This window comes from Hipposideros armiger, unplaced genomic scaffold, assembly GCF_001890085.2.
Source record: "Hipposideros armiger isolate ML-2016 unplaced genomic scaffold, ASM189008v1 scaffold_104, whole genome shotgun sequence".
NCBI classification, from domain to species: Eukaryota; Metazoa; Chordata; class Mammalia; order Chiroptera; family Hipposideridae; genus Hipposideros; species Hipposideros armiger.
Window position 1 is genome coordinate 2866532 of NW_017731454.1, and position 20845 is coordinate 2887376.

The 20845-nt window shown below is 37.8% G+C and overlaps 2 protein-coding genes across 7 annotated transcripts in view; one reads left to right on the forward strand and one right to left on the reverse strand.

The window, feature by feature from the left end:
• The window catches only part of RIF1 (replication timing regulatory factor 1), a 57407-nt gene extending 53523 nt beyond the window's left edge, over positions 1-3884 (forward strand). For 4 of the 6 annotated variants that reach the window (XM_019646548.1, XM_019646546.1, XM_019646549.1 and 1 more), the window contains 4 exons: positions 54-169; positions 739-892; positions 2797-2905; positions 3383-3884. In XM_019646548.1, the coding sequence (XP_019502093.1) occupies positions 54-169; positions 739-892; positions 2797-2905; positions 3383-3597 (594 nt within the window). In that variant the 3' untranslated portion in view covers positions 3598-3884. Of the gene's footprint in view, positions 1-33; positions 170-738; positions 893-2777; positions 2906-3382 lie in introns of those variants that run through there. The other 2 variants (XM_019646550.1, XR_002124503.1) reach the window with 2 other exon arrangements.
• Positions 3885-12189: 8305 nt separating this feature from the next.
• NEB (nebulin) overlaps positions 12190-20845 on the reverse strand; it is a 214711-nt gene continuing 206055 nt past the window's right edge. The window contains exons 149-158 of the mRNA XM_019646509.1: positions 20754-20845; positions 19017-19109; positions 18634-18726; positions 18213-18305; positions 17212-17319; positions 16922-17105; positions 16512-16604; positions 15472-15603; positions 15061-15167; positions 12190-12963 (exon numbers count right to left, since the gene is read on the reverse strand). Coding sequence (XP_019502054.1) covers positions 12790-12963; positions 15061-15167; positions 15472-15603; positions 16512-16604; positions 16922-17105; positions 17212-17319; positions 18213-18305; positions 18634-18726; positions 19017-19109; positions 20754-20845 — 1169 coding nt within the window. The 3' untranslated portion in view covers positions 12190-12789. The remainder of the gene's footprint in view (positions 12964-15060; positions 15168-15471; positions 15604-16511; positions 16605-16921; positions 17106-17211; positions 17320-18212; positions 18306-18633; positions 18727-19016; positions 19110-20753) is intronic.

Below are 20845 nucleotides of genomic sequence, written 5' to 3' on the forward strand. Positions count from 1 at the left end.
TTCATGTTTAGTCAGGTGACCTCTGTTTAACAGCTTTTGAAATTTATTGTAAGATTACAGAAATGGCTAAAGAATTCGGACCATACCCAACAGAAAGTGTTTACCCAGCTTTGGTGAACTGTATGGCACCAGTTGATATCATTTTACCTCAGATTACATCAAACATGTGGTAAGTGTTTATTAAGGTTTCTGGCTTAAAGATGCCTCTTACTTAAGAGGACTATTTAAATGATTAAGGTTCTCATATTTAGGATTGCTTTATGTGCACTTTCGCACATATTTTATTTTAGAAACAAAAATTCAACTGAGAAGATGGGCCTGATGGCGCAATAAGAGAAGAAGTATTTATCACAATGGCCAAGATAATTGTGTGCTTTTAATAATCATACAAACCCTGTAATAAGTCATAGTATTATTTTTACTTTATAAGGTGACGTGTACAAAAGAATCTGCCAAAGCCACACAGCTTGTAAGTCACAATGTAAACGAAGCATGGGGCACACATGAGGCTTAGCCTGATTCCGTGCAATCGCTGAGGCCAGGCATGCGCTTCAGATTCAGATTTCTTGTTTTAGATTAAATGTATGTGCGCCTGTCCTCGGAGTGGGTTAGGTGATCCTATATAAATTCTGTTGTTTGAACTTAAATCAGGAAATTCAGCTGGATAGGCCCTCACAAGTTGAATAAGTATAAAACTATATGATGACATTCTACCTTTTCCTCTCATTGTCTGTTCAGGGCAAGAGGACTGGGACAACTCATTAGAGCCAAGAACATAAGAACCATTGGTGATCTGAGTACTCTTACAGCATCTGAGATAAAAACTCTTCCTATCCGTTCTCCAAAAGTGTCCAATGTAAAAAAGGCTCTCAGAGTATATCATGAGCAGCAGGTAAAGACTTAGTCGTCAGTTATAGATCATGCATAAGTGCAAGGCATGCGCCACATAATGACATTTCGGTCAACAGCAGACTGCATACACAGCAGCAGTCCCATACAATTATAATGGAGCTGAAAAGTTCCTATCACCTGGTGATGTAGCGCAGTGCTTTCCTCACGTGTGGTGATTTCGCAGGTGTGAACAAACCCACCGGGCTGCTGGTCATATAACATTGTAGCACATACAGTTATGCGCAGCATATGATACTTGATGGCAATAGACTGTTAACTGGTTTATATATATACTACACTAAACTTTACTGTTATTTTAGAGTGTACTCTCCACTTATTAAAAAAATGCTGTAAAACAATATGCCATGTTAGGCCAGCAGCCTCCTGTATCCCACATTTACCGCATCGTTTCCCCCTTGTGCTTGATTTAATCTCGTATTGTTTCATACAACCTAGGTGTGTAGCAGGCTGTACGTACCATCTAGGTTTGTGAGAGTGCACTCTATCATGTTCGCACAATGACAGAATTGCCTAACGCATTTCTCAGAAGGCATCCTCATTGTTAAGCGGTGTGTGATTGTAAATGATCTAGCAATACAGTTACAGAAGTTTGTGCTTATACTGTTCATACTTAAAAGCCTATTTTATGGTGCTTTTTCTTCCCTTCCCTTGCAGCCAGGAATAACTTGAAAAGATGACTTTATAATTCCACAGAAATGTTTGCTCATTTATTTTATACTGTTCCTGTGCAATGCATCTCTGAAGTCTGTTCTTCCCCGCTTATCTCTCGTTTATACCAAACTGGCGATTTGTTTTGTGGCTGCTATTCTTAAAATCCTGATGTTCAAATCTAAACATTTACAAAAATTTTGTAGATTTGTAGTTAACAGTAGTTTGATTTTGATATCCAATATAATTATGACTAATTTTTTTACTTGTTGTTTCTGTCACCTTTTTGCACATAAACATTTTGGGTCATTGATATTTTCCAAGTTGCTGATAAAAGCCAAGATCTTCCCCTCCATAAAAATACACATTGAAAATTTTGTATATTTCAAAAGGGTTCACAGATTCCTGAAACCCATTCAGACCCTTTATGTATCCAATGACATTATGCAAAATTGTGAGTAAATGAAAAATAGGGTATGTTAAGGATGAAAACGAGCATTCTGTATTAGAAGTTTTGAGACCAAAATTTGCTATCTACTGAGTACTGAAGACTTCTGCTGTACTCTTGAAAGTCCTAGTTTTAATATTAATTTATTTGTAATCTTTGAAAACGTTTTAAACAACTGAAAAACCATGTTAGTAATTTTCAGTCTCATAGATCAAGAATTTTGTTTCTGAAATATTTTCTGTAGTCCATGGGCCCTGGGAATTCTCCCTGAAATTTAAATTTTAAAAAAATTGCTTTAATTGGGGCATCCATATACCATAAAATTTACTTCCCCGCGCCCCCCACCCCACCCCCTCAAGCACACAATTAAGTGCTTTTTTAGTGTATTCACAAAGTTATACAACCACCACCACCACGGTCTAGTTTTAGAACATTTTTATCACTCCAAAAAGAAAACCTTATAGCCATTAGCAGTCACTCATTTGCACCCCCCAGGCAGCCACTAATCCTTTTCTCTATAGATTTGCCTATTGTGGACATTTCATGAAAGTGGGGCCATATAACCTGTGATCTCTTGTGACTGGCTTTCACTGAGCATGATGTTTTCAAGGTTCACACGTAGTTTTTTTATGTGTTGTTAGAACCAAGTTTCTTAGCAATGTTAGCTAAGCTAATTATCATGTGATAGGCTTTGTCAGATTCTTTTCCGGTGTTAGTACTGTTAGTCCTATTAAGAATAACTTTCAATTTGTTGCTTTTGTTTTTACTGGCCTGAATTTATAATCAAGGTGAAGTCTCGAGGACTAGAAGAGATTCCAGTTTTTGATATTTCTGAAAAAGCAATAAATGGAATAGAAAATAAATCTCTCTCGTCCGATGAAGAAAGACTTGCCTCAGGTATATTTTAGCAAAGTGGGACGATTTTATTTATAAGATCAGTTGACTTTCTTGAAATATTGGTTACTATACTTTTAGTTTTAATTTGACCATGCCTTGTAAATGTGACAAGTTTTTCTTTTTTTGTGCTAGTTGCCAAGTATGTGAAAAACAATTGATTTGATTTGAAGTATGTCCAGTTTCTTTTCTTTCATTGTCATCTTTATTACATATTAAGGTCTCAAATAAGGATATGAAATAAATATTGTTTTCCAGTTATATTTTAATAAAAAGGAAGTAATCTGTTTTCTTTAATGGCACAGAATAAGCTGTGGTACATTTTTTCATTGCCTGTTTGTTCTCTTGAGCAGGGATTCATAACTCAGCCTGCATTCTTAATTTGAAACCTAGACACTTAAACTTATTAACTAAAAAGGAGAGATGCACGATTTAAGTTTTATCAGAAGTAGATCTCATTGTGCTTTTTTTCTCTTTCAGACTTGATTGATCCTGTTGCTTTAGAAACTCCATTATCTAAAAACCTGATGGCACAGATCAGTGCACTTGCTCTTCGGCTGGAATCAGAGGATCTCCATAATTATTCAGGAAGCCAGCTATTTGAAATGCACGACAAACTTGGTAGCATGGCCAACTCTATAATGAGAAATCTGCAGTCACGTTGGAGTTCACCAGCTCATGAAAATTCTGTGTAGTATTTTAAGAGAATATTGGGGGAAAAAATTTAACATCACTGGATTTGTTGATTCATAAAATAAGTTCTGAAATACAGCACAATTTCAGACAATGTTTGCAAAGTTGATAACATTTCAGACCCTGAAGGGCAATGATGTATTATGTAAGTTCATTGTATAAGATCTTTTTTTCCGTATTAACATTTTCTTGGCTGCTATGCGTGGTTTCTCCAAATTTTAAATACTGAAATGTGAAAGCAAAAACTAAAAAGCATACATATTTTTTCTTAAACTCATGCATATTCTGATGAAATATGTAAAATATCTTATTTTAAGTAAAATTGAAATTTTTATTAGTTTTTTTTTTTTTTTTTGCTGAACTGATAAAGGTGTTTATACTTGACTTTTTTTTTTTTAATTTATATTTGTTGTGACAGGTTTAAGAAATTTGTTCTTGGTAAAACACCTCAAATGTGATGTACAAGAATTGGGAAGTTTTTCCACAGATATCAACTTTGGACAACTTCTAAGAAAAATGTTTCAGCCTCTGGGGTTAAAGAATTCAAGCAGAATTTACTAATATGCCATTCATTTATTTGCATTAGCAAATATTTGTGCAGCAGCATTTGCCTGTGAAACTACTCTTGTGAGACAGATAGTATTCATTTTAAAATGCACAACTATTTGTACATTATGTATAGATTACAGTGTTTTTAACTTATAAATTTCCACTTTCATTAATTGCATGAGTTTTCTGCAGCTTCTTGTGAATACCTTTATTTTGTTTAATAGAAACATATTTTGTATATATGAAATACTGAGGTATCAGTATGGACAGTAGACGTGCTTGGTGGGCTTGCTGCACATGTTTGTAGGAGTCTACTTACAAATAAAATCACAGATAGTTTTGTACTTACTTAATACACTTAGTTAAAACGTGAGTTTATTTCCTAAAGTAACCAGAATGAGTAAAGTTATAGAAATGACAGTGTTACATGACAACTTAGCTATTCATATCCATACCTTTTTTTCCCCCATTTAGTTTGGAAGAGGGTATCAACCACTAGAAAACATGCCACATCACGTTTTCCTTTAATGGAGAGTTAGAGTATTTTCATTACAACTTGGACTATAAGAAATCTAGAGTGTATCTGTCCTTTTCACATACACCTAATGCAAACTTGGAAAAAATTTGAAACTTCTTTTGAAATACGTATGTTTTGCCTAGTTTTAAAGCATAGGGCATATATAATTAAAACATTTGTAAATTTTACCAACTAGTATTAGGGCCTGACTTCCCATATTTGCTTTGTTTTTTAACAGTGAGAGAGCTCATTTGCTCTCTGAATAGAAAGTGAGTAATCTCAGTTTCACACTTTATTTGGAACTAACCCCTACTTAAAAAGGCACACATTTTCCAGCAAGTTAAGAAAGTTTAACTATGTGTCTAATTAGCTCCTATATTCAGAAGGGGACCACCAGTCTCAATAAAAGTTGGTGTTTTTTTCATCATCGTAAATCCATTATCGTTAACATATTCTGGGCTTGGAGTTTGATATATACGAAGGATGGTTTTAAAAGAAACTCTGGGACCATTGAACTGAGGGCTATAGCTTGAAGATACAACTAATGAAAAAATATTTTTAACAGAATTATCATTGAGGCTTACATTGTCTACTATTTATTTCCCAAATTATACTTGACAGTAAAGAGGCACATAAATTTTTAGTGAACCAGGTGTGAGTAAGAAGGGGTGTAAGTATGTGTGTTTGGAGGGGTCAAAATGAGCTCATTTCATGACTACATATCTTAATGTTTGTGTGAACTAAACTTGGTGGAATGAAGTTCCTGAGAAGGTGAATAATACAGCAGAAAACAGGACCAAAATGATTACCATTACTTAAATCACTGAATTTGATGCAAGCACAGGTATTTGAAAACATTGTGGTTCAAGAAAGACATATTTTAAATATTTGAGGGCAAAATCCAGTTTGCTAAATCTTCATTGTTGATAAAATTATAAGCATATATTTGAGGCACCTTATTTTCAATATTCTTGCCTTAAAATTTTCTGCAAGTTTTTTCCTGAATTCCTGAATAGCAAAATGCATTAATGTTCCTTGATCCAGCTCCAGTGTGTTTCACTATTAAAGTGAAATCAGTTTTTTCAAATATTTCCTATTGGTTAATAAAACAAATGGCAAACGTTAATAATACTCAAATGTGATTTCTTTTTGTTAATGCATTTATAAAAAGAATCTAGTTGCACACAGAAGCATTGTATAATTTGTCATGTCCCAAAGTGGATTTCGTAGTGGATTTAAACATGCGGTATTTTAGTGAGCCCGTTATTAAAGATGCTCTGCTGTTTGCACAGTGTGAAAGCCATTGTTGAAAGGTATGCAGCTTTGCTCTCACCCCATAATAGTGTAAGATGAGTTAGGTGAAGTAATAATGTTAACATGGATAATACGATAAAAAAAAGACTTCACTCTGGACACTAAAAGCATGGTAGTTCCTGACGTTGCCCATGGATTCTTCTTTTCTGTGCAGCTTGGAAGTAGCCAGGGATTCTTACATATTTAAGGATCAAGTAAAGGTCAAGAAAGTTAAATTACATATTGCCTAAAATAAAAGTGGCAGGGCAACAAACAAAATTAGGGAAAAATTGGAGGTGTATATGTAATGTATACAAGTAGAGTTTTTTTGGGTTTTTTTTGTTTGTTTTTAGGTAAAGGAAATGAGAATAAAAGAAGCGCTGTTTAAAAAGCTGGCTTAGTTGAACATTTTCCTTTAATGTCATTTTTTTCAACTTTGATTTTATAATCCAGTTAGAAACGCCTAGGTTCCATCTCATATTCTTCATAATCGATCTTTAGGAGAGCAAGTTGTTGACATTATTAGGTTAAGACTTGGGTGGGAGGGGGGAGCTCCTGGCTCATTAGCACAAACCAAGGGCAATTTGTTCCTAAGCCATTAGAAAAGTGTACTTTGTATACAAACAAGTTTTGGTTTTTAACGCGGTGCTTCTCAAACTTGCGTGGATGTGTGAAAATGTACATTGTGATTCAGTGGGTCTGTGGTGGGGCCTGCTCGTTCAATTTCTAAACATTTCCGCATGATCCATACAAATACTGATGTCTGTGGACTGCGCTTACAGTAGGTATGCCCAAGAGGCTTGGAGCTGTGAACTAGGTTTTAATAGCCCAACTTGGAATTATTGCCACAAAAAAAAGTCATGTTTTCAAATAACATTTTCAAATTTCAGTTTTAAAGTTGTTCAAGTTAGAATTTTGCCTCATTTGGAGCCTTTTTGAAACATGGAAGATTTATGTTTTTAAGCAGGCAGACAGTTAAGTATTTAACTTTAATACAGTTAAGGATTTCACAGTAGAGTACCCCTAAGGTTAATTTGGCAGTAAAGTTGGCAGTGCCAGCGTAAGCCATGTCTGACAGATGTGCCTTATTGTACTGAAGACCTCTGATGACTTGCTATTACGTGGCTGAAAATTCTTCTTTCATTGTAAAATGGAGTTTGAAAGACAGTTGACACATTTGATTCTCTAAAAATGAGTTTTTCCTGGAAGCCTGTTAAGACATTGTAATTCCCTCTAATATTTAAATACTCTTTTTTTTTATAAGAGTTGCCCTCTTCCAAAGCACTTAAGAAAGTGTAGCCAGAAGTTAAGTAATGAGTTTTTGCAGTTGTTTCATCAGAATTTGACTGCTTGATTTCTAAAACAAATCTGGGCTTTGTGGGTTCTGACGACCCAATTAATGACATGTCTGTTTTATACCAGAGTTTATATTGCTTTTTGAAAGCATCCATTAAATCTGAGTTACTTGAATTTAAAGATGTGTAGATATTTAATAGAATAGTCTCAGAAGTATGAGTGTTTACTCAGTTCTTGAAATAGAATGTTAAATTTTACAATGTGGTCTTAAACAATTTTTTCCTTCTCCTATGAAGCCTTTCACCAAAGAACAGTTAAAACCAACCATGAAATGCCAAGCTGTAAAGGCTTACTCCCCTGAAATATACCATTACAGTAACATATCTCTTTACGTGAGAGGATAAATTGAAGGAAGTATTTTAAATTGATGTCATGTGGAAGAAAAAGCCTCCATAGCTTTTTTCCCTTCTAGCAGAGGAAACATCTTTAGGCCACAGTGTACCGATTTATTGGGTTGCCGGAAATGTCATGATACATGTTTGCAACGAAAAACAGAGAAAAAATACGTCATGACTTTTCCGACAACCCAATATAATTGTGAATAAAACTAAGATTATTAGACAGCAAACATGCTGATAGAGACTGATGTGCCAATAAGTGATAAAAAGAAGGAAAGACAGATTGAGCTGAACTATTAATAGAGCAACTAGGCCATTTTAATATAGAAACAAACAGCCCTTTATACTTTGAAAATAGCGGGCAGCCAGTGGTCCCTGAGAATTAGTCTATGCATGACAATGTAATTACCAGGCATTATTGAATACTTTGCTTTCCAAAAGGCATTAAATAATTTGCAATGAAAGGCAGCATTATTATTTGGGGGGGGGGGTATTAGGGGGATGGGAACAGCGTTGGGGTATTAGGGGAAGGGGAACAGACAAGTTGCTGTCGTTTTGTTCTTCCGTCTAGTTGGGGAGGACGTTGCTTCACTGGCCCAAGCTGGCACCATCATTGCGCTCTTCCCGGGCGAGGCAGATCAGTCGCCAGCTTCTGGACGGCTGCTCACTGCGGCTGCTGGCCGCTCATGCTGGCTGCTGGCTACACAGGGTAGCTCATGGCAACCCACTGCCACAGGGGCTGCAGCCTACGCCGTCTGGGGCGACTCAGGCAGCCCAGCTCCAGGTTGAGCTGTTCAGCATCTTAGCTGTAGAGGTCAGTATCACTGGCCCTCATATGTGGGATCTGAACCGGAGCCCTCTGGCGTCCCAGTTCTTAACCATCGCGCCACTCGGCCGGCCCAGCATTATTTCTTAAATGGATAAAATGCATAGAGAACTAGGAAGTTCACCTTCAAAAAGAGTGTCATGGAATTGAAAATGGAATATATAGTACAGGCTGTTTTGATACCTGAATAGCATGTATCTAAAGAATTTATAGAATGGGAACTTTCTAATAGAAAAACGGAATGAATCACAATCAGTTTTGAGTATAAGAACTTGGCCGCCCTACCTAGTACATTTTTATAGAGCAGGTGTTAACAAACTACAGCTTGCCACCTGTTTTTTTATATGTCCTATGAAATAATGGATATTACATTTTCTAAATGGCTGAAAATATTTTGTGATACATGAAAATAATGGGAAGTTCAAACTTCAGTGTAAAGGTTTTATTGGGACACAGCCCTGCTTAATTACATGTTTGGCAGCTGTCTTGCTAAAACTGCAGTTGAGTAGTCTGACAGACCGTGGCCTGTATCACCTAACATTTACTGTCTGGCCCTTATATACTAAGTTCACTAATTCCTCTTATAAAGGATAGTTTTGTTCATACATGGTAGTTAGTCAGTTTGGTCATTTGCTTAGAGCTGGCAAAGGGCGGGTCTTCCTCAATTTCTATTGCTGTTAGAGTTTACTTTATAAAATGGGTGCCCCAGAATTCGTTTATGTCTTACTGTTGCTCAAATACACATATACTAGGAGATACTAGTACTTGTTAGAAACATTTTTTTCTCCTACTTAAACTCTTAAGATATAGTTATGTGTTTATGGCTGTTAAGGGACATTGATGTGTGTGGGAAAGGTGTCTGGCACTAATTGGTTAAGTCACAGTTTGCTTTCTGTGTTGGTGAGTAATGATTGCTTTCCATCTAAACTACCTCCTATGGATAGACTTGACTAATACGCACTTAGATAAAGATGGAGAAGCCAAACCACTCATTTATTAGCCCTGTAGTATTTTCTCAGCACTTGAAAAACTAAGAGAACTTAGTTTTACATTCAAGAAATATTTATATTTGATAAGTGATTTAAGATGAAACTTCACAGAAGTACCCATTCTTAGTGAACCGCACTAGTAGATGGGAAATAAGGATGCAGGCAGTTTGATCTGTGTAATGCTTTATACAATGTTTGTTTTCAGATTCATTATGACTGGGTTGAGGGAGGGAAAATCTTGGGATGCACAGTAAAACTTGGTGATCTGAGAGTTCACTGTTACCACCTACCTGCCAATTGAAACTCGATGTTGAGACATTTTAAAGAAATGCACTTTAATCTGAAATAAAACTATGAAAACTAAACAATTATGGTACTTATTTTTGCTTGGTTTGGGTTTTTGATTTTTTTTTAAATTTTTATTTCAGTGAGCGTAGTCCAAATACGAACTTAAAGTGAACATTGTATCCCCTCCACAAACACAGGAACCACTCATATTCTTGCCCCCTTTTATGGCCTGTTTTTAACTATAATTTCCCTTTTAGTCAATTTTATGGGTTCCACACTTAAAATTCATATTTTTAAACAAGAAAAAAGAATAGACTTGGTAATGTTGAAAGACATTATTAGTTTACTAGGACTGCTGTAACAGCCACGAACTGGCTGAAAGAAAAATGTATTGTCTCAGTTCTGGAGGCTAGAAGTCTAACATAAGGTGTCCTTCCTTCTGCCGTTTTGAGGAAGACTGCGCCATGCCTTTCCCCTAGCTCCTGGTGGTTTGCTGGCAGTTTTGGCTTCCCTGGCACATAGAAGGTATCGCCCCAGGCTCTGCCTTATCTCCCTGTGTGTTTTGTTGATTTGTCCAAATTTCCCTTCATCAAGGCACCAGTTCCATTGGATTAGGGCCCATCCTAATGACTTCATCTTAACTAATATCTTGTGCAATGACCCTAGTGACAAGGTCACATTCTGAGGCATTGGGGGAAAGGGCATAAAAAACCCATAACATTTCACAAGAGTGGCATTAAGCAAGCAGTAAGTACTCTGAGCACGGGTCATCAAGAGAACCAGGTTTGAGTTCTGGCTAATCTATAGACGTCACTTACCTCTTTTACTACCTTGAAGATGACAGGAATATCTAGTCACTGAGGTTCTGTGCAGCCCGAGGTCCTGTGAATCTGGGGCCATAGATACATAATAAGGACTTCCCCAGTATCATTGCACTGACGAAAATGCAGACCCAAGCAGATGGCTAGAAAGTTGGATGAACAGGAATGTTTGAACTAGCTATTGTCAGGGTTTTAAGGTGTGTCAATTGTGACTGATTTTTAAGCAATGTGACCAATACGATTAACTTTGAGGTAACGGGAGGAGGACATTTGTGGGATAGAGAAGGATGGAACAAGATTAACCAAGAGTTGATAACTTTTGAGGCTAGGAGGTGAGTATAGTAGGATTCTCTGTTTGTCTATGTTGAAACGTAAAGCTTTAAAAAAAACCACACCCTAGAATTAAGAGATAAGTGTGTCTATTATTCCTTGTAGAGCAACTATAAAGTGTGCTTTGGGGGGCTGGCCGAGTGGCGCGTTGGTTAAGAGCTGGCTTGGGACGCCGGAGGGCCCCGATTCAGATCCCACACATGAGGGCCAGTGACACTGCCCTCTACAGGCTAAGATGCTGAACAACAGCTCAACCTGGAGCTGGGCTGCCGTGAGTCCTGGCGGCTGGCGGCCAGCAGCCAGCATGAGTGGCCAGCACTGCTGTCCAGAAGCCGGCGACTGATCTGCCTCTCCTGGGAAGAGCGCAATGATGGTGCCAACTTGGGCCAGTGAAGCAACATCCTCCACAACTAGACTGAAGAACAAAAAGGACAAGTTGTTTGTGCCCCTTCCCCCAATTTCCCAGCGCTGTTCCCATCACCCAATTCCCGAATTAAAAAAAAAAAATCTAAAGTGTGCTTTGGCAGCTTTATAAAGTGAATTGGAAATTTAAAAACTAAAACATTTATTGTAACAGACAGGATGTATTTTGGGTGTTCCCCAAAATTTAGGGTAAAGCATCTCTAGTCTGCAATGGGATTGCTGCCCAGCTTTACCTGGATGTTTAACCCAGTTTAAGGGAAGATTGAAGACTTGGAAGGGGGAGAGTGGCTATCTCTCCCACAATTAGGATGCTTAGGTCTGTAAGTCCCATAAGGACCCCAACTGTCGCTTGTTCGTCACCTGACCCCAGCCTCTCGCACAATACCTAGCGTGCAGGTGCAGTCCCGATTATTCACACGCGTGCACTGTTCCCTGGCATACTCCGTGAATCTCAGACACACGATAAGAAGTCAGGACAGCAGTGTGACCCCAGCTCTAAAGTAGCATGGATGGATCTTCTGCGTTTTAGAAAGGATACTCTGTAAACTTAAGCATTAATCCATTGTTGGTTGGCACTTTTCCCCTTACTGCCAGCTCACTGACTACAGATGAGAAAGGTCCCCTGAAGTTAGGACTATATCCTACAACTTTCTAAAACTTGATAAGCTGAACCATAAGGGAAGCTTGCTGAGCACAAGTATGGGTAAAGTTTTGAGAAAGTCTACACTTGTTCATTTTTAACTGCGTTTTTTAAAGTTTAATTTTTTTAACAAAGTCTAGTGTAAGGCATTTGCTTTACTGAAATTTTTTATATGTAGATCTTAAAACTATTGAAAATAAATAAAGCTCATTCCATCATTGATGTTTGTTGCAGAATTATAGATTTTATTAGTTACTAGCTTATCACCAGTTTATATCTACTATCAGCTTTATAACTTCAGAACTGGATTAGAAATAAAAGCATCAGCATTCAGTAAGCCAGGAAAAGGTGAATATCTGTGCCATTTTTCTCTAATGTGTTTAACATGTTCAGAATCCTTGTTTTAGAAAAGAAATAATGTTAAACATTTTCATAATGGAGAAACACTGGGTTGATGACAATAATATACCATTGCAGAAACTTTTAAAATGTCTATTCTGAAATTAAACATTTTAAAACCTAAAGGAAAATTTGATAATGGCAATTTTAAAAATAATGACCCTATGGGTTTAATGTCTCTTGTTTCATGTGCAAGTCCAAAAAATAATGAAGTAAACCAGTTTAATAATTGGACAGATTAGTGATGCTAACTTTTTTTTTTAACTGAAGAATAGGTTGATGTAGAAAGAAATTAAGGGATGATACAACCATAAATCATATTGACACAGAAAAACCGTTAGGCAGCTGGAGAATTTGGGTACTAGTAGCGGCTACACTGAAACGCATGGAGAGCCGCTGTGGACAGGCGTGATGCTCTGAGATGCCTAAATAGCTTCAACGTAGTTGGCTGGCAGCATACCGGTCCTGCCAGTCCTCTGCACAGTGCCATACATCCAGCCTTCGTCAATAGCTTGGACATTCACAATGGCATCTCCATCTTTGAAGGACACCTCATCTGCATCAGCAGCCATATAGTCATACATGGCACGGAAGATTTTCTATTTGAGGAGGGGAAAAGAGGAAAATTACATTTGATTTGCAACAATTAACCTGAACACCTCATTTGAAGGTCTCTGAAGACGTCCTCCATACATTTAAGTTGCACAAGAGAATGTGCACCCACCACCAAGAAAGTAAAACGACAACTCACAGACAGGAGAAAATATTTGCACATCGTATATCTGATAAGGGATTACTATCCAGAATATATAAAGAACTCCTACAATTTAACACCAAAAAAAGAAAGGAGTGGAGGGCAATGGCCCTGAATTCTCCAAAAGGACAAAGAGCCAACAAGCACATGAAAAGATTCGCGACATCATTAGTCACTAGAGAAATGCAAATCAAAACCACATTGAAATACCACTTCATACACACCAGAATGGTGAAAATCAAAAAGACAGACAATAACAGCTATTTGGAAAGGATGTGGAGAAATTGGAACCTTCATAAATTGATGGGGGTGTAACACGTGCAGCCATTTTGGAAAAGTTTTCAAAGTTCTTCCCTCATTAAACAGTCACCGTATGACCCAGCAATTCCACTCCTATATATATATATACCCAAGAGGAATGAAAACATGTCCATACAATAACGTACACCCATATCCATAGCAGCATTATTCATGACAGCCAAAAAGTGGAAACAACTCAAATGCCCACCCAGATGATGAATGAATAAAGAATAGGTGGTATTTCCATACAATAGAATATTATTTGGTAATAAAAAAATGAAGTACTGATGTATGATACAACCCTCAAAACGTTAAGTAGAAGAAGCCAATGACAAAAGACCCAAAATATTATGTGATTTCATTTATGCAAAATGTCAATATTTAGAGACAGAAAGTATATTAGTGGATGCCTAGGATTGGCTGGAGGGTGGATGGAGAAGCTCAGAATGGGAAGTGACTGCTGACACGTACGATTCTTTTCTAGGGTGATGAAAATGTTCTAAGATTATGGTGATGTTGAACAACTGCAATGAACTAAACATCATTGGAATTGTATGCTTCAAATGATGAACTTAATAGTGTGTTAATAATGTATTCATGAAACCATGTATATGTGTCTGTATGAAAAAAGAATGTACTTATTTTACATATGGCCTTTTTGTCCTTCTTTTGAGGAGGTCAATCTTATGTTTTGGAGAATTTGAAAAACCGTAACAATAGTACAGATATCTCTCATTTTGGGAATCTGGGAGCATACCAGTAGTATGCTGTAGTATTCTACAATTTTGGGTTTTTCCTGCTGATTTGTAATTCTTTTAGGATCCATTTTTGGACTTTATCTTTTAAAAAATCCATTCCCATGCTAAGTCCATATTTAATTACAATAGTTTTATATATGTTTTGCTCTCACATGGTTAAGTCCTATTGTCATTTTCAAAATTTACTTGGTTATTCTTGCATCTTTACTCTTTCAAATAAATATTAAGAATAACATACAAAAATTTTTTTAAATGCTACTGGGATTTTGACTGAAATTGCCTCAAATTTATGGATTTGTTTTAGGATCAATGACAACTTTACCAGGTTCCCTTCCCAAAATATAATGGATCTCAATCCATATTTAGATCTTCATTTATGTCCTTTAGTAAAGACAGTTTTCTTCATACAAATGTTCATTTCAATCCTAAAGATTTCTGTTTTTGTGATATTATAAATAAGATCCAGGTCTTAAATTAAGAGTTTTAAAGTAGTTTGGTGAGTTGCAAACATGATTTGACTTAACTCTTCAATATATGTTAATTGGGGAGATCTAAGATATGACATATTTATTTCTTAAAGAATGATTCCAAGCAGAAAATGTTTTAGTTTATGATAGTGAGTGGGGTCAGATAGCCCAAAATAATCATTTGACTTAGTTTTTCATTTGTTTGTTGTTTTTTTAAATCATGGAATAATGCTTTGTAATTAGTTTGAGTTTAGTAATGACGTTTTTCTGGTATTGTTAACCTGAGATGTGTAGAGCATTATATAAAATGGAAGGTTTGCTTTAAAAAAAAAAAAGAAAAAGAAAACCAGAATATCTATAATCATTTTTGTACATGTCAAAACTTAAGGATTATTTGGGAAGTTATTATTTACTTACTCCGGCAGTAGACGGGTGAGATGGGATAGAAGATACCGTGGTCTGTTGGGTTGCAACTGAAGATGAACGTTGTTGTGGGAGCTCTGTGGTTTTTGCATGTTTGTAAGCTGAATGGAAGGAAACAAATAATTTATAAGAAGAAACCATGGCGAGACATCCTTTAATCTGCGTTTAGCAGCTAAGCAGTACTATCTTTTCCCCCTAACTTAAAAAGAAGGATTTCCAAGAAAGGAGGCATGAAAAGGGAACACCTAACTCATGTACCTCTCCACAATTCTACTCCTTTCTCATTAGAAGAAAGGATCCGGATTTTGGGGGTAGGGTGAGGGTGGGGGTGGGAGTTTGTTCCTCAGAGCTTCTCTGTAATAACCGCCGGCCACGGCTGTCAGAGTCAGCGCCATCCGCTTGTACCTGCTGAGGTCGCGGAGAAGAAGATGCCGCCGTCGCTGTAGGCGGACAGGTGCTCAGACTTCTCCTCGCCTCCGTTGACGCTCAGCGCGCTGGCGGACCTCGACTGCTCCCTGCTCCGGCGCTGGACTTGGGCTGGGGAGGTAAGATTGGGAGCAGAGATGAAACTTCCACGCCAGTGATGCCTGACAGTAATCAAATCTCAGTTGGTTACTGCTTGTTTGTCACTAGCACAATCTTCAGCAGATTTCTATGGATGAAACCCTCAGAACTCTTACGATACACGGTGTCATCCTCACTTTCCAGAGAGGAGTTTTAAGTCAATTATGGAAGGGCAGGTAACAGTTAAGTGATACAGCCAGTTCTTGAGATTACCCCCTTCCCTCCACCGGGCCCATTTTCCTGGCTCACTAAAAATGAACAGATAGGAATATTTACATTCAAACTCCACCTTGGACATCGCCAGAAAGCCCTCCCTCACTTCCAAATCAATTTAGACGCCCTTTCTCTGTGTTCTCACAATCCGTGTGCAGACCTTTAAAATTTCACTGTGAGGGTTGTAACCACTGATTTCCTCGTCTCTCTCTCTTCATCAGCAGACTATAGTAGAAATCCTTTGAGGACAGGCATTACATATTATTTTACTTTTTAACATGAACAGAAGGCATAAAGGCACAGCAGTCTCTTCTGTTGAATCTTCCTTGACATAACGCAGCTCAGAAAGTTGCTAAAGGTCAAATCCATTCTCTTCCCTTTGCCTACGTATTTTTTTCATTATTTCTCCAATGAAAAGTTCTACTAACTTTTTTTCTTTAGGAAAAAAATAATGATGGAGCCCAAAGGAGAGTTACACTGAGACAGTGAAACAACCTGTCCCTAATTTGAACTTGTCTAGAAAATGAGTTTGGCCCATGAGTCAAGGAGGTGTTTTTATGCTGAATGGGCAGCTCAGGGAATTGAAAAGTTCAGAGACTGAAAGTCATTGACTCTACCCATCAAATAGTGACATTTTTTTGTCATAAGCCTTTTGTGGTATAACATACCGTTAATCATGTGTAAGCTTCGAGATTGAATGTTGTCTTCTGCTGGATCATAGTCAAAAACTGAGCCAGGATTAGTACGCCAGACACGTAAACCTGAAAGTGGGATTAAGTATCAGAACAGATGTTCTTGAACTCTTTCAATAACTTGGGACCAAAGGTACGAATTTAACTGCAGGAGGACTGAATAACACTAATTTAGCTTAGGTTCTAGTCATGTCTTCTCAGAGGAGATAAAGCATAAGGTAGAAGAGATGTCAGCTTTGCAAATGTGGAATTGTAGGTTCCCTTTCACACCTAACAAAAACACAGATTGATGTCCTTTATCCTTTGCCTTGCTGTATAGATAATGTCACTTTTGTTCTTCTGCCCCCTTAACTTAAAGTCGAGTTTGCTCCCCAGGGCCCCAATACCTGTAATAGTCTCCTGATCCTGGTCATTCCGTTTTTGTTCCATTTCTACCACTTTTCTCTGAATCCCTCGGTAGCTAATGTCACTGAAGTCCTGTGTGTTCTTCTTTACACGTTCAGTGATAGGGTCTGTCACCACCGGTGTGAAGCAACCCTTGTGTTTCTCAAAGTCTTCATGATATTTCACCTGCAATTTCATGAATGAGCTTTGTGGAACTGTGATGGTGGGGCCATTTCCTTTTTCACGTGTTCCCACAGGGTGGCCTGCAAATCCCAAAGAATCCATGACTCACCGTTGAGATGTGGCGTTGGGTCTCCCTCACCCGTCTCATCTCTGGCGTGTCCAAGACATAGGCAGCTTTGCCTTGTATTTGTTTCCGGAAGCTATCAGAATAAAGAACCTGATGGAGGAGAGGCCATGAATGAGTACAGGTCATGGTACTGTCCTGATTCTGCAGCCTCAAAACCTTTCCAACAGATGGAGATGAAAGGAGCTGGGGAGGGAAGCTGGAGTCAACCGAAAGGACCCAGCAAAACCCAAGACTAACAGTGGAACAGGTTAGCATGAGGCTAAATGAGCAGGGCTCGCATCTGGAGAGAAAGGATTTGACTTTGAAAATACAACTTTTATTTTCAAAGGAGAAGGGGCATAGTATAATTTTGAAAGAAAGGGAACGAAAGCAGTCTCTTGAATTTGCTGAGAATCGTATGTAGCACCAGTACCAGTATATTGATTGAATGGTAATATTTGGTGCTAACTGTGATACTGACATTTGAAAGGACTACTTTTTAAAACAAGTGATCATTTTTCATAGGGTTATGTCCAGATTTCATAAACTGATATGCGAATACAGAAATCAAAATCCTCCTGACATGAAAAACATCAAAACCAAAGAAGGCATTCATTTTAAAGTATTGCCTGTTTCATAGAGTACCTTAAAGAAAAAAAGAGGACAGCTGATGATTGAGGATGTTAGGAAGTCAATTTGTTACAGATGGTTACAATAAGACTACCTCAGAGTAAAGTAAAACCCCGGGGAAGGAAACATTGGCAATTAACTTGTTATGTCTTAGTATGATCATTTGGAATTTAAAAGCACAGTTGTGTTAATTTTAGTGTCAATTTTCAGTTGAATAAGAAAGTGCACAATTTTTATGGTGTTAAAATGTTATTTTCCCTCCTTTTTTTCATTTTAGCATGTTTTTCAGTTGAATGAGAAAAGCACGTTTTTATGATGTTAAAATGTTATTGTCCAAGTTGTTGCATTCCTCTTTTTTTAATCCTAGAAAATACCGAGCTAATGTTTTCTTGGTTGCGCTTAGCTCTCTCCATCTCTGGAGTGACAGGTGTCGGAGTTGCTTTTCTCATATTTTCTTTGTACAATACCTAGAGGAGCCAAGAGAGCATCCATACATCAGAGAGCAGAAAAACAGTTCTGAAAACCATCATGTAGCTGGTGTTATCGCTCAATTATATCACACTCTATAGGAAACACCTCAGGAAGATAAAGCCATTACAATGTTATTGTATAAAGCAAAAGATAAAGAGAGAAGTTTGGGTTGGAGGGGTTGGTGTGTTGTTTTTAAGTGGGTAAAGAAGGATTTTAAAAGATAAACAAAAGTTTGGGGAGAACTGTGAGATAAATTAGTGGTATAACCATATTTGCAAGGCTTGTTAAAAGTGTAACAATCTTTTTTTTTCCTCTCTGAAATACCGAGCTAAAGTTTTCTTGATTGCGTTTGACTCTTTCCATCTCAGGAGTCAAGACTGTGGGGGTGGCTTTCCCCAGGTTCTCTTTGTATAATACCTGTGAGATACAAAGTTGGACCTGAGAGTCACTAGGAGGCAATTTTCAGGTTCTTAAATATAACACAATTTGGGGGCGAAAACTCCATGTTTAATCTATTACCATTAGTGAGAACAGCTCTCAAGAAGAAAGCTTTAAAAACGGTTAATGGCAATGGTAAGTGTCATTTAGAGGAGATTCTAAAATACTGGCATTTTGTTTGCCTTTAACCTGGGATGGAGTTAGGAGGGGGCCAAACTGCAGTGGTTACTTTGCAAAATTAGAAGCACTTTCGTTTCTCAAGACAATACCGAGCTAATGTTCTCTTGATTGCGTTTGACTCTCTGCATCTCTGGAGTGACAGGGGTTGGGGTGGCTTTTCCCACATTTTCTTTGTACAAAACCTACGTGAATCCAATGGATCCAAAGAGCCAAAAAGAGAAAAAGAATTACAGTTACCAAAAGATTAAATGGAAGAGAGAATCTGTTAGGAGAGCAGGGCGCCAAATCATTTGGGCAGTGAGGTTAGATGGAAAGAAACACAATATGCTTCTAAAGGTAGTTGATGTAGTTACAAGACACACATTTCCAGGGTAGAACCCTGCGAGACAGAACTGCAGCGTGCCCAAAGGGATAGGGGACCTCCTTCACTCTCCCCTACTCTGTGAAATTCAAGCACCTGTTAGATGATCTAAACAGGACTTAGGGGCCTGGACTTGAATACCACTGGGAAGGTTGAGGCTGCTCCTAATGAAACAGGGAGGGACCAGTCTTTGTGCGGCGTTTAAATTCATATAGATACATCAGTGAAACCATGGGCCATCTTACAAGCAAAGGATTTCTCCTCCCTTTATTCCTAGCTATTATCTGTGTTCTGCCTCTTGCTTTAGCTTAGTAGAACAGTAAACTTCTCAGTAAGAAAACCTTTCCAGCAATTATATCACTGTCATGGTAAATCAATAAAACATATAGTAATGCATCATGACAAATCCTCAACCTCAATGTTTCCTTCCCCTCAGTGTCATTCTCCAGGACAGGGGAGGTTTGGGAAATGCTATTCAAGAGAAAGACTTCATTAAAATGGCGGTTCTTAAAGTGGGGCCCCTGGACAGCAAGGTTATCATTGTCTGAGAACTTGCTAGCAATGCACATTTTCTGTCCCCACACCGGACTTGCAGAATGACAAATGGTGGGGGAAGGACCCAGTAATCTGGTTTAAGAAACGCTCCAGGTGATTTCGCGGCACCCTGGAGGTTTAGAAACACTACGTTCAACTATATATTTAGAGAAATCTGTAGACAGTGCTGATGTGGAGGGCCACATGCTCCATCTTTACGAAAGCTAAAGTCATCCCAACACAAACCCCAGTCCCCCAGGAACTTATCAACATATGTAATATCACAGAGCACAGGCTTATAGGAAACGGTTTACTAAGTTAGCAGTTAAAGACCATCATAAAGACAAAGAAACAAAAAGAACTAAAACGGGTAAAACTAAAATAGTCCTAGCAATGCCTTCCTTTTTAAGTAAATTGATCATCATTTGCCAAAACCACTACAGGATCTTAATTTACGTCATTATTCCTGAAGGAGAGGATCAGGGGTTATTTTTCCCAAGGTCTCTTCGTCCACGTCTGACGGGGAAGATTAGAACACAATATCACAGGCACAAAACCCAGCAAACTCACAACTCCAATATTCCAGAAAGAGCCCCATTCTACCTACTATGCCAACCCCACCCCAAATTTCATGAGTATGTAAAACAAAGAGACCTTGGGGGTAGTGGATAGAGAGTAAGTTTGGGGAGAGATGAGCAAAACAATGTTTTATTGGAAAATCTGTTACTTCCTGATATTAGAATTTTAAATTATGGATTAAAACAATCTTGTTATTATGGAGTTAAGGCTAGGAGTAGCCCTATAGGAAAAAAAGGATAAATGTGATAAATTCACAAAATTTAAGTTGTTTTTAAAAAGTAGGATTAATATGTATTATTTTAAATCATTAAAGAAGTAGTTTATTTTTTATTTTATTTTCTTGCCAAAGTACCGAGCTAATATTTTCTTGATTGTGTTTGACTCTCTCCATCTCTGGAGTGACAGGTAAAGGGGTTCCCTTGCCCATGTTTTCTTTGTATAACA